We start from the raw sequence: 17,756 nt of genomic DNA on the forward strand, positions 1-17,756 counted from the left end.
GCGGACCCAGAGCCTTGTAATATCCCAGAATAGTTATACGGTACACATTGCACAGAGTGAGAGGAGGAGGCCACAGCAAATTATTTTTGGGTATTTCCATTTCACTGGTTTCTATCTTCCTTCCTATCTTTTTTCACTTCTTCTTCCAAATTCTTATTGACTTGCTTTTCTTGACTGTGTGGGAACTTTGGATTGGATCTCAATGTGGGTGCACAAGTCTTTATTCATGCTGGCAAGAGCAGGAAATATGGCTCTGAGTTGCTGTGTGAACCAGCTGATCCTCCACCAGGCTGAAACAAGCAGCTCGCGATAACATCAGATATCAAACAGAGCCGAAGGGGCTCCGACAATAAATCATCTCTTAATTTTATCACCGTGGCACAGATCAAAAAAGGGACTTCCTGTTCTTTTTGGAAAGAGCATGTCTGTGAATTCAACCAGTGAAGGAGCTCACTGGAGATAATTACCCATGTGCTGTAGGTCTGCAGCTAGGCTACATCAAAGGCTTCTTAAGCCACCAAGCAGATGTGAAGCAATGAGGTTGACCGCCGTGTCATTAAACCCTCCTCCGTGGTTGTTGACGGGCCCTATGCCTGTTGAGATGTAACTACAGCAAATCCAATCTCCACACACAGACACATATTCATATTCACGCTAACATGTGCACACATACACAATATCCCATCCTTGTTGTGGCCAGCAGTTGTCATTTATACGGTTGTGATTTGTTTCTTTTTACACAAACTCTTATATTATGCAAGCTGCAGCTGGTCCAGCACTGGCGTGAAAGTGCTTACCACATCATGAGCGTTGTTGTTTTTCTGTGTGGAAGTCTAGATCCAAGGGGATTTAGGGGTTGGAGAAGTCGGGCTGAGGAGCTTGCAAGGGCTAGCCACGTGCAGTGGTGTGGTGGTTTTGGTACTTTTGTCCCTCCAGCAACATTCAGCCATGCCTCCTCTAGAGCAGTGATTCCCAACTCGTGGTACTTCATGGAAGATTGTGGAGTAGCTCAACTAATTTGAAAAAACATAAATCATAGTTTTCATCCATCCTTCCGTTAGCTAAACCTACATATCATTTAGGGTCATGGGGCGCTGGAGCTGACACTGGGTACAGTCTAGACAGGTCGCCAGTCAATCATAGGGCCAACACACAGAGACATCCATTAACACTCAAACCCACAACCACTCATTCTCATGGAGAAAACCTGTGCAGGGACAGGGGGAACATGCAAACTCTACACATAAAGGCTGACCATGAGTTGACAGTGCTAGCCACCCACCAAAATGTTATTAGAAAAATATACATGTACATATGAGTCAGCTGTATACTCAAATACTTAAGTGAATGTATGAGTTAATGGTTGAAATAGTTGGCTAAAAGTAATGAATTGAAATAAATAGCTAGAGGCGGTGGATAAACAGTTGAAAGAACAGCAGCTAAGAAAAATAGAAAGACGGCTAAATGTCATGGATGAATGGTGACAAAGCCACAATGGTTAAAAGATTGAAAGAGGTAGCTGAAAGAAATTGATAAATGGTTGAAATAGTTAGCTAACAGTGATGATAAAAAGATTGAAATGGTTAGCTAAAAGTAGGCTAATGGATAAATGGTTGAAACACTCCAAGTAGTAGTACAAATGCAAACTTGACCAAACAGACTCAAAGGTAAATTGTTAAATTAAATTGTATGAAAATTGATTTAATTTTTGTTCAATCAATAGTGTTTAAAAAACCATCTAATTGAAAGTCAATTCAAAGGAACAGCTTTGGATGATGGGTAGTGGTGTTGATAAAGGGGTAGCTGAGTTCATCTGACAGGGTTTTGGGTACACCAGACAAAAAAGGGTTGGGAACCACTGCTCTAGAGACAGAGGGTAGGGGTGTAGGGATTCCCTCTGATCCTGTCTCCCCCCACAATCACCACCACCCCACTCCATCCTATCCCCAACCCACCCCCATACCCCCAGAGTGTTTGGCCTTCACCCAGTCTCTAATGGGATTAGTAGGGGACTAATAGAAGCAGGGAGACGGCTCCACTGGGGAGCAGGCAAGCCTGGCATGGGAGCAAGGTGTTGCTGGGCTCAGAGGCATAGGCCCCTGTCTGGGGGGTAATGCAGCGGGTTTGGCACACACATTAAGTACACTCACACACACACAATGTATAAGATGCAAGCACCAAAGAGTGTTGGCAGCCCAACGTGGGCAGCTGGGGGGCCTGGATGGGATGGGGTGGGTGTCAGACTGGCACAGCTAAGAGGAGAACAGGCTTCTAATACAAATCAAGCAGATTTAGTAATGGATATAGGTCTGACAGAGAGGGCTTTGTGTTTGGTGGTAGGGCTCAACCAACTGCTCCCCTCTCACACCTCAAAACGTATATTCAGCTCTGTTGGGTCCGAGTTCCTCTATTTTCCTCTTTTGTAAAACAAAACAAGGAATGCTTTTTTTAAAACTTATTAGCAGCCGAACGCTGAGATATTTTGCGTCCCCACACCTGTCATACGCGCACACATAGATATCTTCAGATATGAGGCTCCAAAGCCCATTAACAGAAAACCATCAACTTAGACATACAGTGTGAACGTACAAATTAGTTCTGTCATAGAAACAAAATGAGTCAGATAAAAAAAAAAAAACGGCTTTACCGTCAGTTGATGCCAAATTGCATCAACGCCAATGAATCACACCCTCAAAACAGCACACAGGCGTGTAGGCATTAAGACCGGCTAATTTAAGACAGTACTCAATGATCTCTTTGTGCTTTTCCCTTTTACAAGCTCTTTGGATCTGATTTTAAAATATAACGCATGCATCTTTTGAATTTGCGCACATTCAGACGAGCGCAGTGTTTGTCCAAGTCTGTATTCAGTTCACTTAGATTGTCATAAAGTGTTTGTGATTTAGCACATATGAATGCAATGTGTGTGTAAATCTCCTCCATAAAGCTGTATAGATTTACTGGAGTGATCATAAAACATTATGAGCAATGCCCATAATGGCTATTAACTCGCAATCAGCTTTTCTTGGAAAAACAACGCTCCTTTCATGTTCGACATTTTAAAACCAGATTAAAACTTGATCGTTTCCAGTCGTGACGTGATGGCCTATTGTTGCTATCATTCATTAATCACTCAATACATCTCAGTAGAAATTCAATGGTTCATGTCTCCCTCTCGCTCTCTGCATCTGTCTCCACTTGTGTTCATCTAATACAAATGTCTCTGTTGGCAGGGAGTCCCCGTGCTTCAGCTTCGGCCCTGCACTTCCCGTCTCCCTCCATCATCCAGCAGTCTAGCCCCTACTTCACCCACCCAACCATCCGCTACCACCACCACCCTGGACAGGACCCCCTGAAGGAATTTGTGCAGTTTGTCTGTGCTGATGGTTCGGGGCAGGCCGCCGGACAGGTAAGACGCGCCACCAGAGAGGAGAACACTGTTACTGTAATGAAATGTGCCATTTATGCAAGTGTTAGCAATTATAAAATACTAACAGACCACTGATATTAGAAAAATAAAGAACTATGCTATTAGAAAGATTTGTGTATGGAAACACAAAAAGGCCAAAATACTAATAAACATTTTTATACACAACTGGATACCTAATTGTGATATTTAACAACCACTGAATACTTTGAAATATTCATGTGAAATATTGCTTCATGTGGTTTGATTTTACTCTTTAACAGTTTCAGAAGGTTTCAAGTTTCAAAAACCTTTCTGGTCTACAAATTCAGAGAAAAATTCCACAGTCCAAGTTTTCCAATCACTCATCGGAAGTTTAAATCAATTTTTTTTTCTTGGATCATGTGACTGAATTGCATTTCTGTAACCGGATAAGACAACCAGGTCCGACCGATTCTTTCTAGAGGCTTGATTGATCCTCAGTAACCGGGATGTTAAATGGTGTGTGAATATGACCAATCGAATTTATAGCTACCTTTTTTTTTCTTTCTTTTTTTGTACATGGCTTGAATATTTACAACTGACTTTGACTCAACTGAATTTTGAAACTTCAGTAACGATTTTTTAAATATTGGACACTTATATTTTCTAAATTTGTAAAGCGTTACAAAAAACTTTGAACCGAATTTTGAAATTTGACGACATGAAGGTAACTTCTGTTATTTTTAAAGAAGGGAATTCAAACCACATAAAGTCAGACAGATAGATTTCAGAGTATTTCAGTGAGGTGAACACTTACATTACAATATTAGGTATTCAGTTGCTTATGAAACTCAAATTATTCTGGCCTGTTTTTGCTTCCGTATGCGTGCCTGTTTTATAAAAGCAGCTGTATTGAGCACTTTGTTTGCATTGCTCTAAAATGTAATATTTTCTAATTATATGAATATCATTACATTCAGCGGACTGTGCTTTTTTCATGGTGTTGTATTTCTACGTACAATATAGAGAAATACACAGAAATGCTCACCACAGCAACACAAGTGAACACACTAGACATCTGTTTACTCAGTTGGTCAACAAATCTTTGTATTGTCTTGTCAATGTCATTTTGCCGTTTGCTGTTTCAGACCCCGACGTTCCTTCTCCTCCCCCTTTTTATTTGTTTTTTGCTCCACCCAACCCCTCAAAAATTACAACCATCAGCACGGGGGTGAATCAGTCACGGCACACTTCAGTCAAGCATACCCGTCCTGTGTTGTGTCATCGTGTTTCTGTTTTCATCTCTAGCTGTTACGATTTTAGTTGGAGTTTGGTTGTTTGGTGCTGGTATCGTTGGTGGTGTTGTGCTTGTGTAGACGAGTATTCTCCCATGGTTTTTGATTTCTTGCCATCTTCTGGACGAACCCAGTCAATAATTTGCTCACTCCCCTCCTCCACAACTCCTCCACCCACCACGGACCACCCCTGTGGAACCTCTCACCTCAAGCTCCAGCTCCCACTCCTATCAAACCCTGTGGTGATTATTATTTCTCACACCTCCATAAAAGATGCCGTCCACATATATCATTCCTTTGGTTGTTGTTTCCCACCACCTCCTCTCCCTCCTTCCACCATCGCCTCCCCCCCTCCCCCTCCGTCATGGATATTTTTTTGGACCTGGCCTCCCGAGCTGCGTCCTCTGTTCATCCCGTGTCTGCGGATTGTCGCATGTCGCCCTCCTGACCCTATTTGTGTTGTCTGCAGCCAAACGGGAGCGGCCAGAGCAAAATGCCAGGCTCCTTCTTGCTGCCTCCACCTCCCCCAGTGGCCCGCCCAGTGCCCCTCCCCATGCCCGACTCTAAACCCAACAGCACGCCCCCTGATGGCGGACTCTCCTCGCCCGCATCTCCGTGTAAGTGACCCCGCAGAGACCGTTCTCAAAACCAAACCAACAAGAACAAAAAAAAAAATCTGAAAATCCCAACCCTCTCCAGTGAAAAGACCCCTGCCATTGTTCTTCCAACTTCGTGCCATCATTGTTCCTGTGTATCCAACATCTCACCTCCCTTAACCCTTGGAAGGCTATGGAAGCAAGCATACTGTGGAGCTCAGTAGAGTAGATCAAGGCCACCAGTGATCTGGTGAAAAAATCTTTCTTAATGGACTTCTGTGGTGCTCATCAAGGTTCTTGTTAGGCCCCCCAACAGTCTTAGAGCCCATTCTGCGTTGTCTGGTGTGGCAGCTGCAACACCAACCCAGTTCTTCTCCTTCTAGATCCTCTTTTCTTCCCCTGCTGGACTCATTAGCAAAACTTATTTTAAAAAAAACTTTTGATCATTAATTGATTCTTACTTGCGACGAGCACAAATTTAGGGCAGTTAATTTATGTGGACTCCAAACATTCCAGTAGAAATTGGGACATTAGTGGACATTTTTTATTCATTATCAGTTGAGCTGATTTCAACTTCTTGGCTGTATTTTTTATTTAATTTTTTGTCTGGTGCTTGTTTAGCCGAATAGTGTGTGTTTTTAAGGTGAAGGGTGATGTCAGTCCAACCGTGGGGCTTTTCTCACGATGCATTTGTCTTCCTCACCTGTGATAGGAGGGGCACTGGATGGAGCACTTTAATTTTTTTTGTTTTTAGCTTTCCTTGAAATTAGTGTTTGCGTTTTACCCCCCAGTCAGCGTCTCAAAGTCTTTTATGTCTTATGTATGTTATTCCAATTCTTAGAAAACACATGGATGTATACTGTATATGTCCATACACATAAACCTCCAAATTCTCTTTTCTCTCTGTCTCTCTCCTCCTTGTCCTTCCTCCCCTTTCCTCAACACACATGCATATGACAGCCCATACACTGCATCTTGAATCCCTCAGTAGGATTCAGATGCTGGAGTCCGTAGGGTACCTCAAACTGCCCTAAATTTGTCAAAGACTTTGATGCCAGTGGGTTTTAACTGTCCCTGACTGATCCTCAACGTCAAGATCCTGGTGTGCCCAATCACTTCAACTGAGTTTATCAACGGGACTTAATCACTCAGGGAGATCTAAGTTTGCATACCAGATTTTGGCAGGCATCTCTGTGGAGTTTTAGTGACCTCAATGAAATACAGCAGTACTTTCTGTAGTTCTTAGTGAGTTTATCTTTCTTTTATTTTTATTTATTCAACAAAAGTGATGAAGTAGGTTTACTGTATGCTAGTACAAGCAAAGGGGTAGCTTGACATTTTTGGAAATACACTTATTCACTTTCTGGGTTACCACTCTTGAGTATAAAGCTACTGCCAGCAGCCGCTTAGCTTAGCTTAGCTTAGCATAAAGAGTGGAAATGGGTGGAAACGGCTAACCTGGCTAGGGTAAAGGTAACAGAATCCATCTACCAGCACCTGTAGAACGCACTAATTAACACGTTTCATCTGTTATATCTTTGTGCTAAGCTAAACTAACACGAAGCTAGCAGTAGCAATTGTTTTCTATAAGGATTAAGCAGTTGCTTTAGAGTTGCTTGTAAGTTGATTTTTGTTAGCTTTTGACAGAGACAGGCCAGCCTCCCAGTTTTAGTGTTTTGCTTTCATGGGAAGAGTTTTAGGCTACCTCTCTTGAATATGAAGCTACAGCTAGCAGCCACTTAGCTTAGCCTAGCATAACGGCTGGAAACAGGGGAGACAGCTAGTCTGGCACTGTCAAATGTAACAAAATCCACCTACAAGCACCTGTAGAACTCACTAATTAACATTTGTGCTAAGCTAAGCTAACGGGCTGCAAGCAGTAGCTTCATATTTACAGTACAAACATGAGTGGTATCAATCTTCTCATCTAACATTGAGTAAGAAAGTGAATATGCATATATCCCAGAATGTAAGTATTGCTTTTACATGTTAATGGACCAGCTGTCTTTGTGTATGCACTGATGGCCTTTTTTGTTCTTCTTCTGTTTCTTTAGCATACTCCACGCCAGGCGCCACAGCTCCCAACAGGTTTGTCGGCATCGGATCACGGGACAACAACTTTCTGAACATCCCGCAGCAGACGCAGGTAAGACTCTGGGATATACTGGCGGTCCGTCTCTGTGTGTTAAAGTGAGGCGGAAACTCATCTGTTTCGACTGTGATTACCGGTCAGACTCTGGAAACTTATTAACTGTGTGGATGTACGCCAAAGTATTTTTTATTCCCTCACTCCCTGAAACCTGCTGCTGGGTTTCCTCTCACACCATCCCACAGCACACCAGCAGTGTGCATTTGTATATCTGTATTTTACAGTACGTGTGTGGTTTACCATATGTGCTCAACTGTTTATTTGGCACATATGGAGCCAACCCTTCAGGCAGCAGGCCTTCTCCCTCGCTGCCTTTTTCACTCCCTCTTCTTGCTCGCTCTCCTCTCTGTCTTCTTGCTGAACCCCACTTCTCTTCTTCACTTTCTCCCTCTTTTTTAGCTTTGTCCCACTCCGCTCTCCTCCCTCTCTCTTATTCATTCTCTCTGCCTTGTACTTTCTTCCTCTTTCACCTTCTTCGTTCCTTCCCTTCACCACTCTGCGCCTCATTCATATGCCTCCTCCATTACCACAGTACTTTTCTCATTAGTGTCCAACCACACCCACCTGGAGCCAGCTCAGCGCTGCTCCTCAACACATGGAAACCATCTGAAACTGCTCGGCTGATCCCCTCCCTTGTTTCTCTGCCCTCTGTTCTCTTACTTTTCCCATTCCTGATCCTCTCTGCCTCGCTGCTCCCTATACTCAACTCTTTATTTCCCCTTCACCTCTTTCTCACTCAAATCTTTATCTTCTTAAGTACTTTGTCAGTTTTTCAGACTTCTTTGTTACTTTTGTACCTTTACGCCGAATTATCTAACGTCACTTTGAATGATTCTCTTATTTATTATTTTTTACCTTGGTGAGACATTATGTGGCCAAAAGTAAGTGGACACACCCACATCACATCCATATGTGATTTCTGAACATTTCGTTCCAAAATCACAGGCATGGCCGTGCGCAGCTCACTGCCATAACAGCCTCCAGTCCTCTGGTCTTAGGTTTTCCACCAGATTTCTGAACTTGGCCGCAGGGATTTGCTCCCATTCAGCCTCAAGAGCATTATAAAGAGGTCGGTCACGGACTCAGAGAAGTTCCAGTTCATCTCAAAGGTGCTGGATGGGGTTGAGGTCAGAGTTCTGTCCAGACCAGACCAAACTGGGAAAACCATTTCTTCCCGTGCACAGGGCCGCTGTCATGTTGAAACGGGACAGGGTCCTCCCCAAACAGTTTTTATTGACTAAAATATAACGGAATGCTACGGCATTAAGACTTCTTTTCACTGGAGCAAGGAGGCCTCAACCAAACCATAACAGCCCTACACCAAAAGTAATAAAAGTATATGTTGAAGGGTATCTGCATACTTACTGCCATGTAGCGTGTCTCCATATACTTTTCTTAAACAGCTCATTGATGTTCACTACTGAGTGGGACATAATGTCATAAAGTATGGTTTTACTTTCCAAGGCTGAACCAAAACACACAGCATTAGCTGTTTGCATCTGCCTCTCGGAAAAATGAAACAAGAAGATTAACGATCCACTAAAAAAGTGATTGATTGCGAGACAAAGAGCATGTCAGAAGTGTGCATGTGGTGACTGCAAGACAGGCTCTCAAAGAGCCTCTCACACTGACAACAGTGGACTCCATGTGCCCTCTAGTGGCAGACGTGAGACACTGCAACCAGAGGAGAAGGGAAACAAGATACCAACGGGGCAGGAAAAGTGGGGAGATGGAGGGAACTGAGCGAACCTTATAGAAGTCACGTCCCGGCCGTCTCGTTACCCCCAGCAACCAGACATGATGTCATAGCCAGTTGATCTTGAATTTGAGAAGGGGTTGCTTGAGGGGGGGGGGGGGCAAGGGTTGGGAGGGGGACAGGAAAGAAAAGAGGGTGGTCACTGTCTGCTGCCAAGGATTTAGTGGGAGTGTTCACGGGAGATAGATGGATTGTGTGTGTGTGTGTGTGTGTGTGTGTGTGTGTGTGTGTGTGTGTGTGTGTGTGTGTGTGTTTGTAAGAGCATACACATAAGGAGAGAGAGGGAGAGTAACTAAGAAGGGAGAAGTCACAATGCCCAAGGCCTGCTGGGACAGTGCCCAGGGGAGTAGGGTAGCTGAGAAGTGCAGGAGGCAGAAGGGGGGTATTCATGCGACCTGTTAGAGTCAAACAAAACAAAAGGCTGCTTCCCTGGAGGCTCCGAGTAGTTTCCAAGGCTTGACTTGTAGAATGTTGGCGCACTGGCTGCGACGGTGCCAGATCCTGCAGGCCAAGCAGGGCAGCCAACAACAGCGACGGTGACCCATTTCTGCTCCCTGCTCACGCTGAGTGGGAGAAACCCAACGTGAAGATGGTGTAAGTGACAGGGAGCGCCAGACTGCTCTCCCCCTGCTGCTGCTTGGCCATTAGTAGCCATTCACTGCTCAGCCAAATCCAAGACATACCGTACTTGACTCCAGAAATGGACAGAATTGATGGTAATGGCTGGGCTGGTGGCCCAGTTGACTGTTCTGTCACTAACTCTATTGAAGAGCTGTAGGAACCTCTAGTGGCCAAAAAGTCAACACAGTGTACAGAGTCAACAGTATAACTGTTTGGGTCAGAGATGTTCAGATACAACTGAACTTTGCTTATCGGCTGCTAACGAGTACAGATCGCATGGTCGGACCGTCCACCACTTCGGTCCAGACTAAAATATCTTAGCAGCTATTTAGTGGATTGCCTTTCAATTTTGTACAGATGTTCATGTTCCCCAGAGGGTGAATCTGACTTTTCTCCAGCACCACCATGAAATTGACATTTGTTCTTCGGTGTGAAATATCTCACCACTTTTTGGCTGGATTGCAGTGATTCATTGTCCTTAGTGGATAAAGTCTAACAATGTTTGTAATCCGTCATAATCAAGTTCCAATTTGCGATGGCTGTGGTTTGTTTTTAGTGGTAATTGGCAAACCTGTTGTATTGTATTAGATTGTACAGATGTACAGATTGCAGTACAGCTACACAGTAGGTCTTTGGTACTTATGATTTAAAACAGGAGTTTCATGTCCATTCGAGCCTTGGAAGTGCTTCAACTGCCAGTCACCAGAATTGCCAAATTGTAGTCTTTTCAGCTGTATTAAGATGCAGTGTTTCACCTGGTTTTGGCAAGTGGTTGGGGTGTCCTGCTCCAAGAAAATTTTCATTTTTCAATTAAAAAAAAAAAGATGCATTTTACATTCAACAGTGCTGTGGGTGGTGCCCCTAAGACTTAAACAATAGGGAAAACCCTGAAGGTTTTTTGTTATTTTGTCCACTTCTTGTTTGTGCACATGTACACACATCTGACTGGTTTTGACACTAACCTGATCTCATTCTCCACCCCTTCTTCTCCCTTTGTCTTTTGCAGTCTTGGTTCCTCTGACAAGATCTGTGCGCAAACCAGCAACTAGAATTATTTCTTTACAATCGGAAATAGAAAAACAGAGAAACAACCCGCAGGATAGTAACTGTCCTCCAACCAACCCACCGACCGGCCCTGACAGTACGTCTCACCTGATCCAAAATATAACCGAGCAACGCAGGAAATTACAGCAGCATTACGCTTTTTTAGAGGAACTCTGGACTCATTTACCCAGTCAGAGGGAGGACCCGTTTCAAGCAAAGATGGATAGATGGAAAGATGAATGGATGGACGAGTGGATGCCAGGATAAAGAAGGGGTTAGGGGACAAACGGCAGCGAGCAGGCATCTCTCCTGAAACCTACAGAACCAGCACAACACGACAGCAACACAAGAGGAACCTAAGGATGAAAAAAGCGGTCAACTTCTGCTACTTCGTGAGGACGCATTGTGTAATGAATGGCTAAGAAAATCAACTTGTCCAACAAAATCAGGTTTCCACGACACAGATTTAACATTTAAGCTACAAAGCTTCACCCACAATGAATCCACAGCCTGATCAAAGCAAAGACACTATTTGATTTCCAATGAAAGCTGCAGTCCATGCTCCTGTGATGTCTGTCATCACCCAAAACGTGTTCAAATTGACCAATGTTTCTCTCTCTCCGAATGACCATTGAGTCCCTTTTTACCCTACTACTAACTCGAGAGAGACCATGCCAAAACATATCTTGATTAAGGGTTGCACTAGAAGCTGAATCAGTTAACACTAATCTTAACGATGTGCACTATTTACCTACAAGGCATGGGAGGTAAACCAGACTTGCCTATTAAGAGTTTTAAAGAGGAAAAAACCAAGGTACAAGAAGCCTTCACGTGTCCTTGACCCCCATCGTTCAGTTCGACAAATCATTGGCCTCCGCTCATTCTCACATCTCCCCGCACAACACACACAATCTGTGCCATTTCCACAGCATGTATGTACAACGGAGAAAACACACACACATACTCACACACACACACACACACACACACAGTCGCCCAGTCAGACCTTTTAGATTGTAGTATTCATAGGTGGTGGTGTTGTGTTATTGTATTTTCATTTTACATGCACACAGTAAGCCCAGTGAACCTATTCAATTAGATATCCAAGCATCACACACACTCACTGATGATCCCAGTGTGAGTGCATCATTACTGACAGTTTCCACGACTGTAGACAGCAGCTATTGGTTCCCCCTTTGCCCTCTTGTAATGTAGATGAATGATTTTGTTATCTCTTGTGTGTTCGCTTATCTGAATTTATTCCTTTTGGATTTGTACTATTTTATAATTGTTTTGTATTTGAATGACAGCACCTTATGGAGAAAAACACGGTAGGAAGTGGGACGGTAAAGCGGCGTAGACAGGGTGGTTAGCTGACCTGGATCAAACAGTACATGCCAAAACGTAAAGGAAGAGTTCGACATTTTGCAGAATACGCTTATTTGCTCTCTTACTGAGTTAGATGAGAGGACTGAGACAACTCTCATGTTTGCACGTTAAATATGAGGCTGCCATGAGCAGCCGGTTAGCTTAGCTTAGCATAAAGGCAGGAAACGGGGAGGAAACGGCTAGCCTGGTCTGTCTGAAGGTAACACAAGTCGCAAACCAGCGTTTAGCTAGTTAGCTCAGGCTGGGGGCTGCTTCCCTAGCTGTTTCTCCAAAGGCAACCTCTGATGCTGTGAACTGAAGCTAATACAAATCCCCATAAGACCGCAGAAATAAACGAAACAGTTTTGGCCTCTAAAGTTAATTTAGCTAATTTCTCCTTTCATGAAAACTGCGTGGGGACTAGATTTTTATATAAATTGCTAATTTACATATAATTTATATTCAGGCCTAAAGTTATTTAAAATTAAGAGCATAGTGACAGCTCCTTGTTAGCTGTCTAGCTAGCTGTCAGCAACCAGCACTTCCAAGATGGTGGCAGCTGGAGCTACCACACTGAACTTCAAAGAAACCTATGGATGACATCACGGAGACTAGGTCTTGTTCAGTTTTCTCTCTTTCTGCTAAGCTAAGCTAAGCTAAGCTAATCGGCTGCTAGTTGTAGCTTCCTGTTTACCGTACAGACATGGGAGTGGTAACAATCTTTTTTGTCTAACTCTCGGCGAGAAAGCGAATAAGCTTATTTCCCAAAATATCAAACTTGGACATGGTTTGCTCGCCACACACTGTGCTTTAAGACCACACAATGCAGGGTTTTGACAATCACAGGAAGCCAATTTTCTGGGAACTTACCTGCTGAACCATTCAGGTCAACAAAAAGCTAACCGCGTGTATGATTTGACCCGGGTACAGCTGGTAACTGGTGGTGATACATGAGGAGGGAAGGTTGCTGAAGATGGGACCCAGAGTAAAAGAGAGAGTAGCTCTTCTTTCTGTCTCCCTAAAGTTTACCCTGTTGTTTACACTCCCAGACGGGCCGCTGCTCCAAGAGCAGAGCGAGCCACACTGTGGAGCAAAATGAATATGTGACATATCTGGCTTGTTTCGGAGAGGGAACGAGGGTCTCTAAGGCCGGCAGTAGGAGGATCACCCATGTGCCCAGTTTTGTTTTGGTGCACACGATATAAGGTTTCAAAGGTTATCTCCCCCAACACACACATACACACACACACCAGCACTCCCCTCTAGCTATTGTGAATCGATGAGCCCTTAACGATCAAAAATGCACTAAAACAATCACGCCAGCCAACCTTGAGAGCTTCTTTTTCGGTAAGATTTACAGTATTGACCACCACTTAATGTTTCAAAATCAGTGGATGTGTCGCTGGGATGGAAACACACTCGTAGAGCACAGATTGCCACTTCTTAAACACACAGACTTATAAAGACCACTCACTATTATGCACACACATCCCCTGTGCCCGACTGAATTCAAAGGGAAGTCTTAAAAATAGACAATCTGAGGAGGCCTTTATGCTTTTAATCATTTTATATCTTTAGCCCACACATATTCTGACCGATTCAGTTATTTCCTGTTCAAAAATTCACACCACCCATCCAACCTCACAAAATAACTGGACTGCCTGGCCACGTTCTTCACTGCAGGGAAACACAACATAGTTGGCCAACCGACTGGCGACCATCTCATCAGCTTCGTAGAGAGAAACTAGCTCTGCTGAGTAAGACGTTAAGACGATGGCTAAGGTGATTTCTTTTCTAATCTATGGAAGTGCCTCTGTATTCCCATTATGCAATTTGTCAAACATGAATTCAGGTTCTTTTTCTCACATATAAGCTATAGTGAATGGTGAAAAATTTATGTCAGGAGAGGGAAAAAAAAAAAACGGTGACAGCTCACTAGATAATCGCAAGCATCTTTATATATAATACACATATATATTTATAGATATATACATTTTTTTATTTGCAAGATAAGCTCTGTGGCAGTCTAGTTATTTTTTGAAGCATGGCGTACATCGCACAGTCATAGGATGCATCTCAAAAACCGCTGATTAGAGCTAAAGTACCAGTCTCTAAACCCACTCTCGCGTTAAATGACGGAACCGAAAATCCATGGCAAACAACAATAGACACATAGACAGTGATGATGATGTAGTCGAGGGTAAAAAAACAAAAGAACAGATTAGGTTTTGTTGTTTTCTTTCTTGTTTTTGATGGGAAGTATTGTTCTTGAAACTAAATGATGTATGTTGATTGAGCCATGTGCAATGCCTTGGTAGAGGAATTGTGTTTGTTTGTTAGCGATTGTTTGAGGGTGTCACGAGAAAAGAGGGAAAACCCTCTGAGGTTTTTTTTTTTTGTTTTTCAAGTCCACATGCTCTGGGACTCTAAATACGAGGGCGGCAATTATAAAAAAAAATCCCAGTCTTTGTAAGTAAGTTTGGGGAAATTGTTTTTAATTTCCTTTTGTGTTTTTTTTTTTTCCTTTTATCGCTTTTTTTAAGAAGAAAAATCTTCATTTCTAACCATTTGTTTTCAGAATGTGGGAGGGCTGAAGGAACAATTTTGCAACTCATAAAATATATATCACTATGAAAACTGGTGCTTTCGTAAAAGAATAAAGTACATTCAATCTCTATTATACATAAATAATAATAAACGAAATTAAGTGTTATCATAAAAAGCAAATTTTAGGAAAACATGCATTATTCTATTTCTCTTTTTTTTTTTTGTATTTACCGAGGGGGGAGGGGTTCATTGTATGAAAAGGTTGTCGTGACAAAAGGCATTTTTCCCCCCCAACCTTTCCGCCATAGCAGAGGAACAGTCGTAGGAAGAAAAAACATGCTTTTTCCAGACTGTATCCAACACAAGTGATCCTAATGTGGGACAAAGACAAGATCTTCCCCGATTTGGGAGATGCACAAGTACAGATTCCCTTTTCAAAAGAGAGAAAACACGACCACGAGTGGTGATTCTGATTGGGTTTAAATGTCGAGTTGGTTCAGCGAGAGGGAAGTAGTGACCTCTGCCTGCTCAGCTGGTCTGCTGTCATCAATTCAAGTGAACCCCACCCCCTTCCCCATCCCCTCCTCCCCCCCCCCGAATCCTCCCCCATCTCCCACTGTAAATGATTATAAATATTTGTTTGGTGATGTAGTGTTATAGACTCAGAGCATCTTAAAGGTTGTCCCTAAAAAGTGCCTTTTGTTCACAGATTCCATCTTGTAATCCTGAGTGCCCATCTCAAAAGAAAAAAAACGTCCCCTCCTTCGTACTTCTATATCTTTCTCTTCCTCTTCTTCGAGCTTTTTAAAGCAGTATACATAGTACTAAAGGAAATTGGTGTGATTTAGTTCCTCTTTTTATTGTTGAATAATTAAGAAAAGCATAAAAAAAAGCCAAAAAAAAAAAAAAAGGATATTTTCTGTCTTGCTTCTCTTCCTCTGTATCTTGTCTTCTGTCTATCTTGGACACTGGAGTAGTCTGTAGCCGCGTAACCCTCTCCTTCCTTCTCCTTCTCCTCCCCTCTCCCCTCCCCTCCCTCCCCCCTCCTCCTCCTCTCCTTTCTCCCTTTTCTCTGAACGGCGGGGTTTCAAAAAGAAAAAAAAAAAAAAAAAAAAAAGAATACGCAAAGATTTTTTTGTCTGAGCAGAATGCAGTTAGCTCACATGTTATTCTTGTCTGTACGCTTCACATTGTATTACCATACCCATCTTCTTCAGCTTCTCCATTCAACAGCTAATGTAAGTGAACAAGTTACACCACGGGGCTCTGGGCTGTGCTGAGGACAGGGGCCGGGTCACGGGAGAAGCGAGGGGTCAAATCAACCCCCCGGCGGAGGGAGAGAAGCACTCGCGGGGAACTTTTGTTTTTTCGAGCGAGGGCGAGGGTATATGACCAGTAGGACTGCTAGTGTAGGCAGGTTTGTTTGTAATCCTTGTTTCTATCTATTTATTTTTTTTATAATTGAATTTGGATTTGCTTTTTGATTCTCTTTTTTTTTGTCATTGTTACTACGTGTCTTAGGCAGCAGGTACGATGCTGCGTTGAGACTCTTCAATTATGCACCTTTTTCAGTGGTTGAATGAGACCAGCTATTTAAAAATAAAAAAAAAATGGAAAAAAATACAACTGAAAATGACTCGAAGCACCTTATAAGCGGACTGGTTCCACAGCACGGTGACTGAAAGGCTCAGATTTAGCACAATCATAAGAGATGTTACGCATTGCTTCACAATATTGTATTGACTCACCGCCATTTGAAATCGCAAGTGTTCGATAAGACACGTTGACCAAAGTGATATGGTTCCAAAACTAAACTCCAAGACTTTTGGTGACTCGTAAGGAAAGCACCTTGAAAAATTCCACCAGCAAAATCAAGTGATTACAGATTTTTGTCCTGCAAAAAGAACAACAAAAAAATACACAATATATGCAACTTTTTTTTAATTTTCCTTCATCAAGCAAATGAAGCCAGCAGCAGTATTATCAATCAAGCCTTGACAAGTGAAAGCGCCACAGTTGAGAAGCCATATCAGAGACGAACAGGTTGCAGGGAGCAGTGTGTGTGTGTGTGTGTATGTGTATGTGTGTGTGTGTGTGTGTATGTGTGTGTGCGTGTATGTGTGTGAGGAAGTCCACAGTTTCCGCTCCTGCACCGTTCAAAGAGCCCAGTCGGACCCTGTGGCCGAACCGTCCGCCCATTACTTTCCTTTGTTTGTTTTTAACACGTTTCGTAGGATGCTGGGCCGTGGTTAGTGATCTGTAGACTGAGCCCCCCTGGCCGGCCTAACCCCTCGCCTCTGGCCTGCGACACGCCTCCCGCTGCGAGTGCTCCTCCTCCTCCTCCTCCTCCTCCTCCTCTTCCTCCCTCAGAGCAGTGTCCCATATCCTCAGACACACACCCCCAGAGCCCATGGTGAAATGCATGTGTTAATTACAGTTTCTTTTCCATAATAATAATAAAAAACAGTTTGAAAAGAGCAACCCCTTTACTTGATTGAATAAAAGGATGTTCTTGACTGTATCCTGCCTATCTGTCTGTGATTATTGTGTCATTTCAGTGGTGTCTCTCAAACATGCCCATCGTCCAGGGGCTGTAGTAAAAGTCCTGAATTTTAAAATGCAAAAAATGGGCGCTGTGACTGATATATAACTATATTTTACATTATTAGGTTGTTAATGCATCTACATGTGAGAAGCATTCTACCATTGTTGCTCGTGAGTTGTAGCAACTTTTAGCTACATTGTTTACAGTTAGGTTTAGTGACGTAGTTCTCAACCTGGACGCGTTGTTGTCCATGATGCCTGTCTGTACTGTCTCTGTCTGTACTGCTGTGTCTTTGTTGCAGTATATGAGGAAACGTCCTATCAGGAACGTGGAGTTGTTTACTGTTCCATGTAAGCTCAGTCTCCCTCAGTCACTGCAGCTGTCAGCGTCAAACAAGTCAGTTTTCCAATTTATTAATATGAAGTTATTTAAAGAAAAAAAATGTTC

At 43.0% G+C, this 17,756-nt stretch overlaps 1 protein-coding gene across 9 annotated transcripts in view; it reads left to right on the plus strand.

The window, feature by feature from the left end:
- nfixb (nuclear factor I/Xb) overlaps window positions 1-17,285 on the plus strand; it is a 147,239-nt gene extending 129,954 nt beyond the window's left edge. For all 9 annotated transcript variants that reach the window (XM_073493599.1, XM_073493596.1, XM_073493601.1 and 6 more), the window contains 3 exons: window positions 3,234-3,409; window positions 7,334-7,425; window positions 10,812-17,285. In XM_073493599.1, coding sequence (XP_073349700.1) covers window positions 3,234-3,409; window positions 7,334-7,405 — 248 coding nt within the window. In that variant the 3' untranslated portion in view covers window positions 7,406-7,425; window positions 10,812-17,285. The remainder of the gene's footprint in view (window positions 1-3,233; window positions 3,410-7,333; window positions 7,426-10,811) is intronic.
- The last annotated feature ends 471 nt before the right edge of the window (window positions 17,286-17,756 follow it).

The sequence above is a fragment of the Pagrus major genome, chromosome 23 (assembly GCF_040436345.1).
Source record: "Pagrus major chromosome 23, Pma_NU_1.0".
Taxonomy (NCBI): Eukaryota; Metazoa; Chordata; class Actinopteri; order Spariformes; family Sparidae; genus Pagrus; species Pagrus major.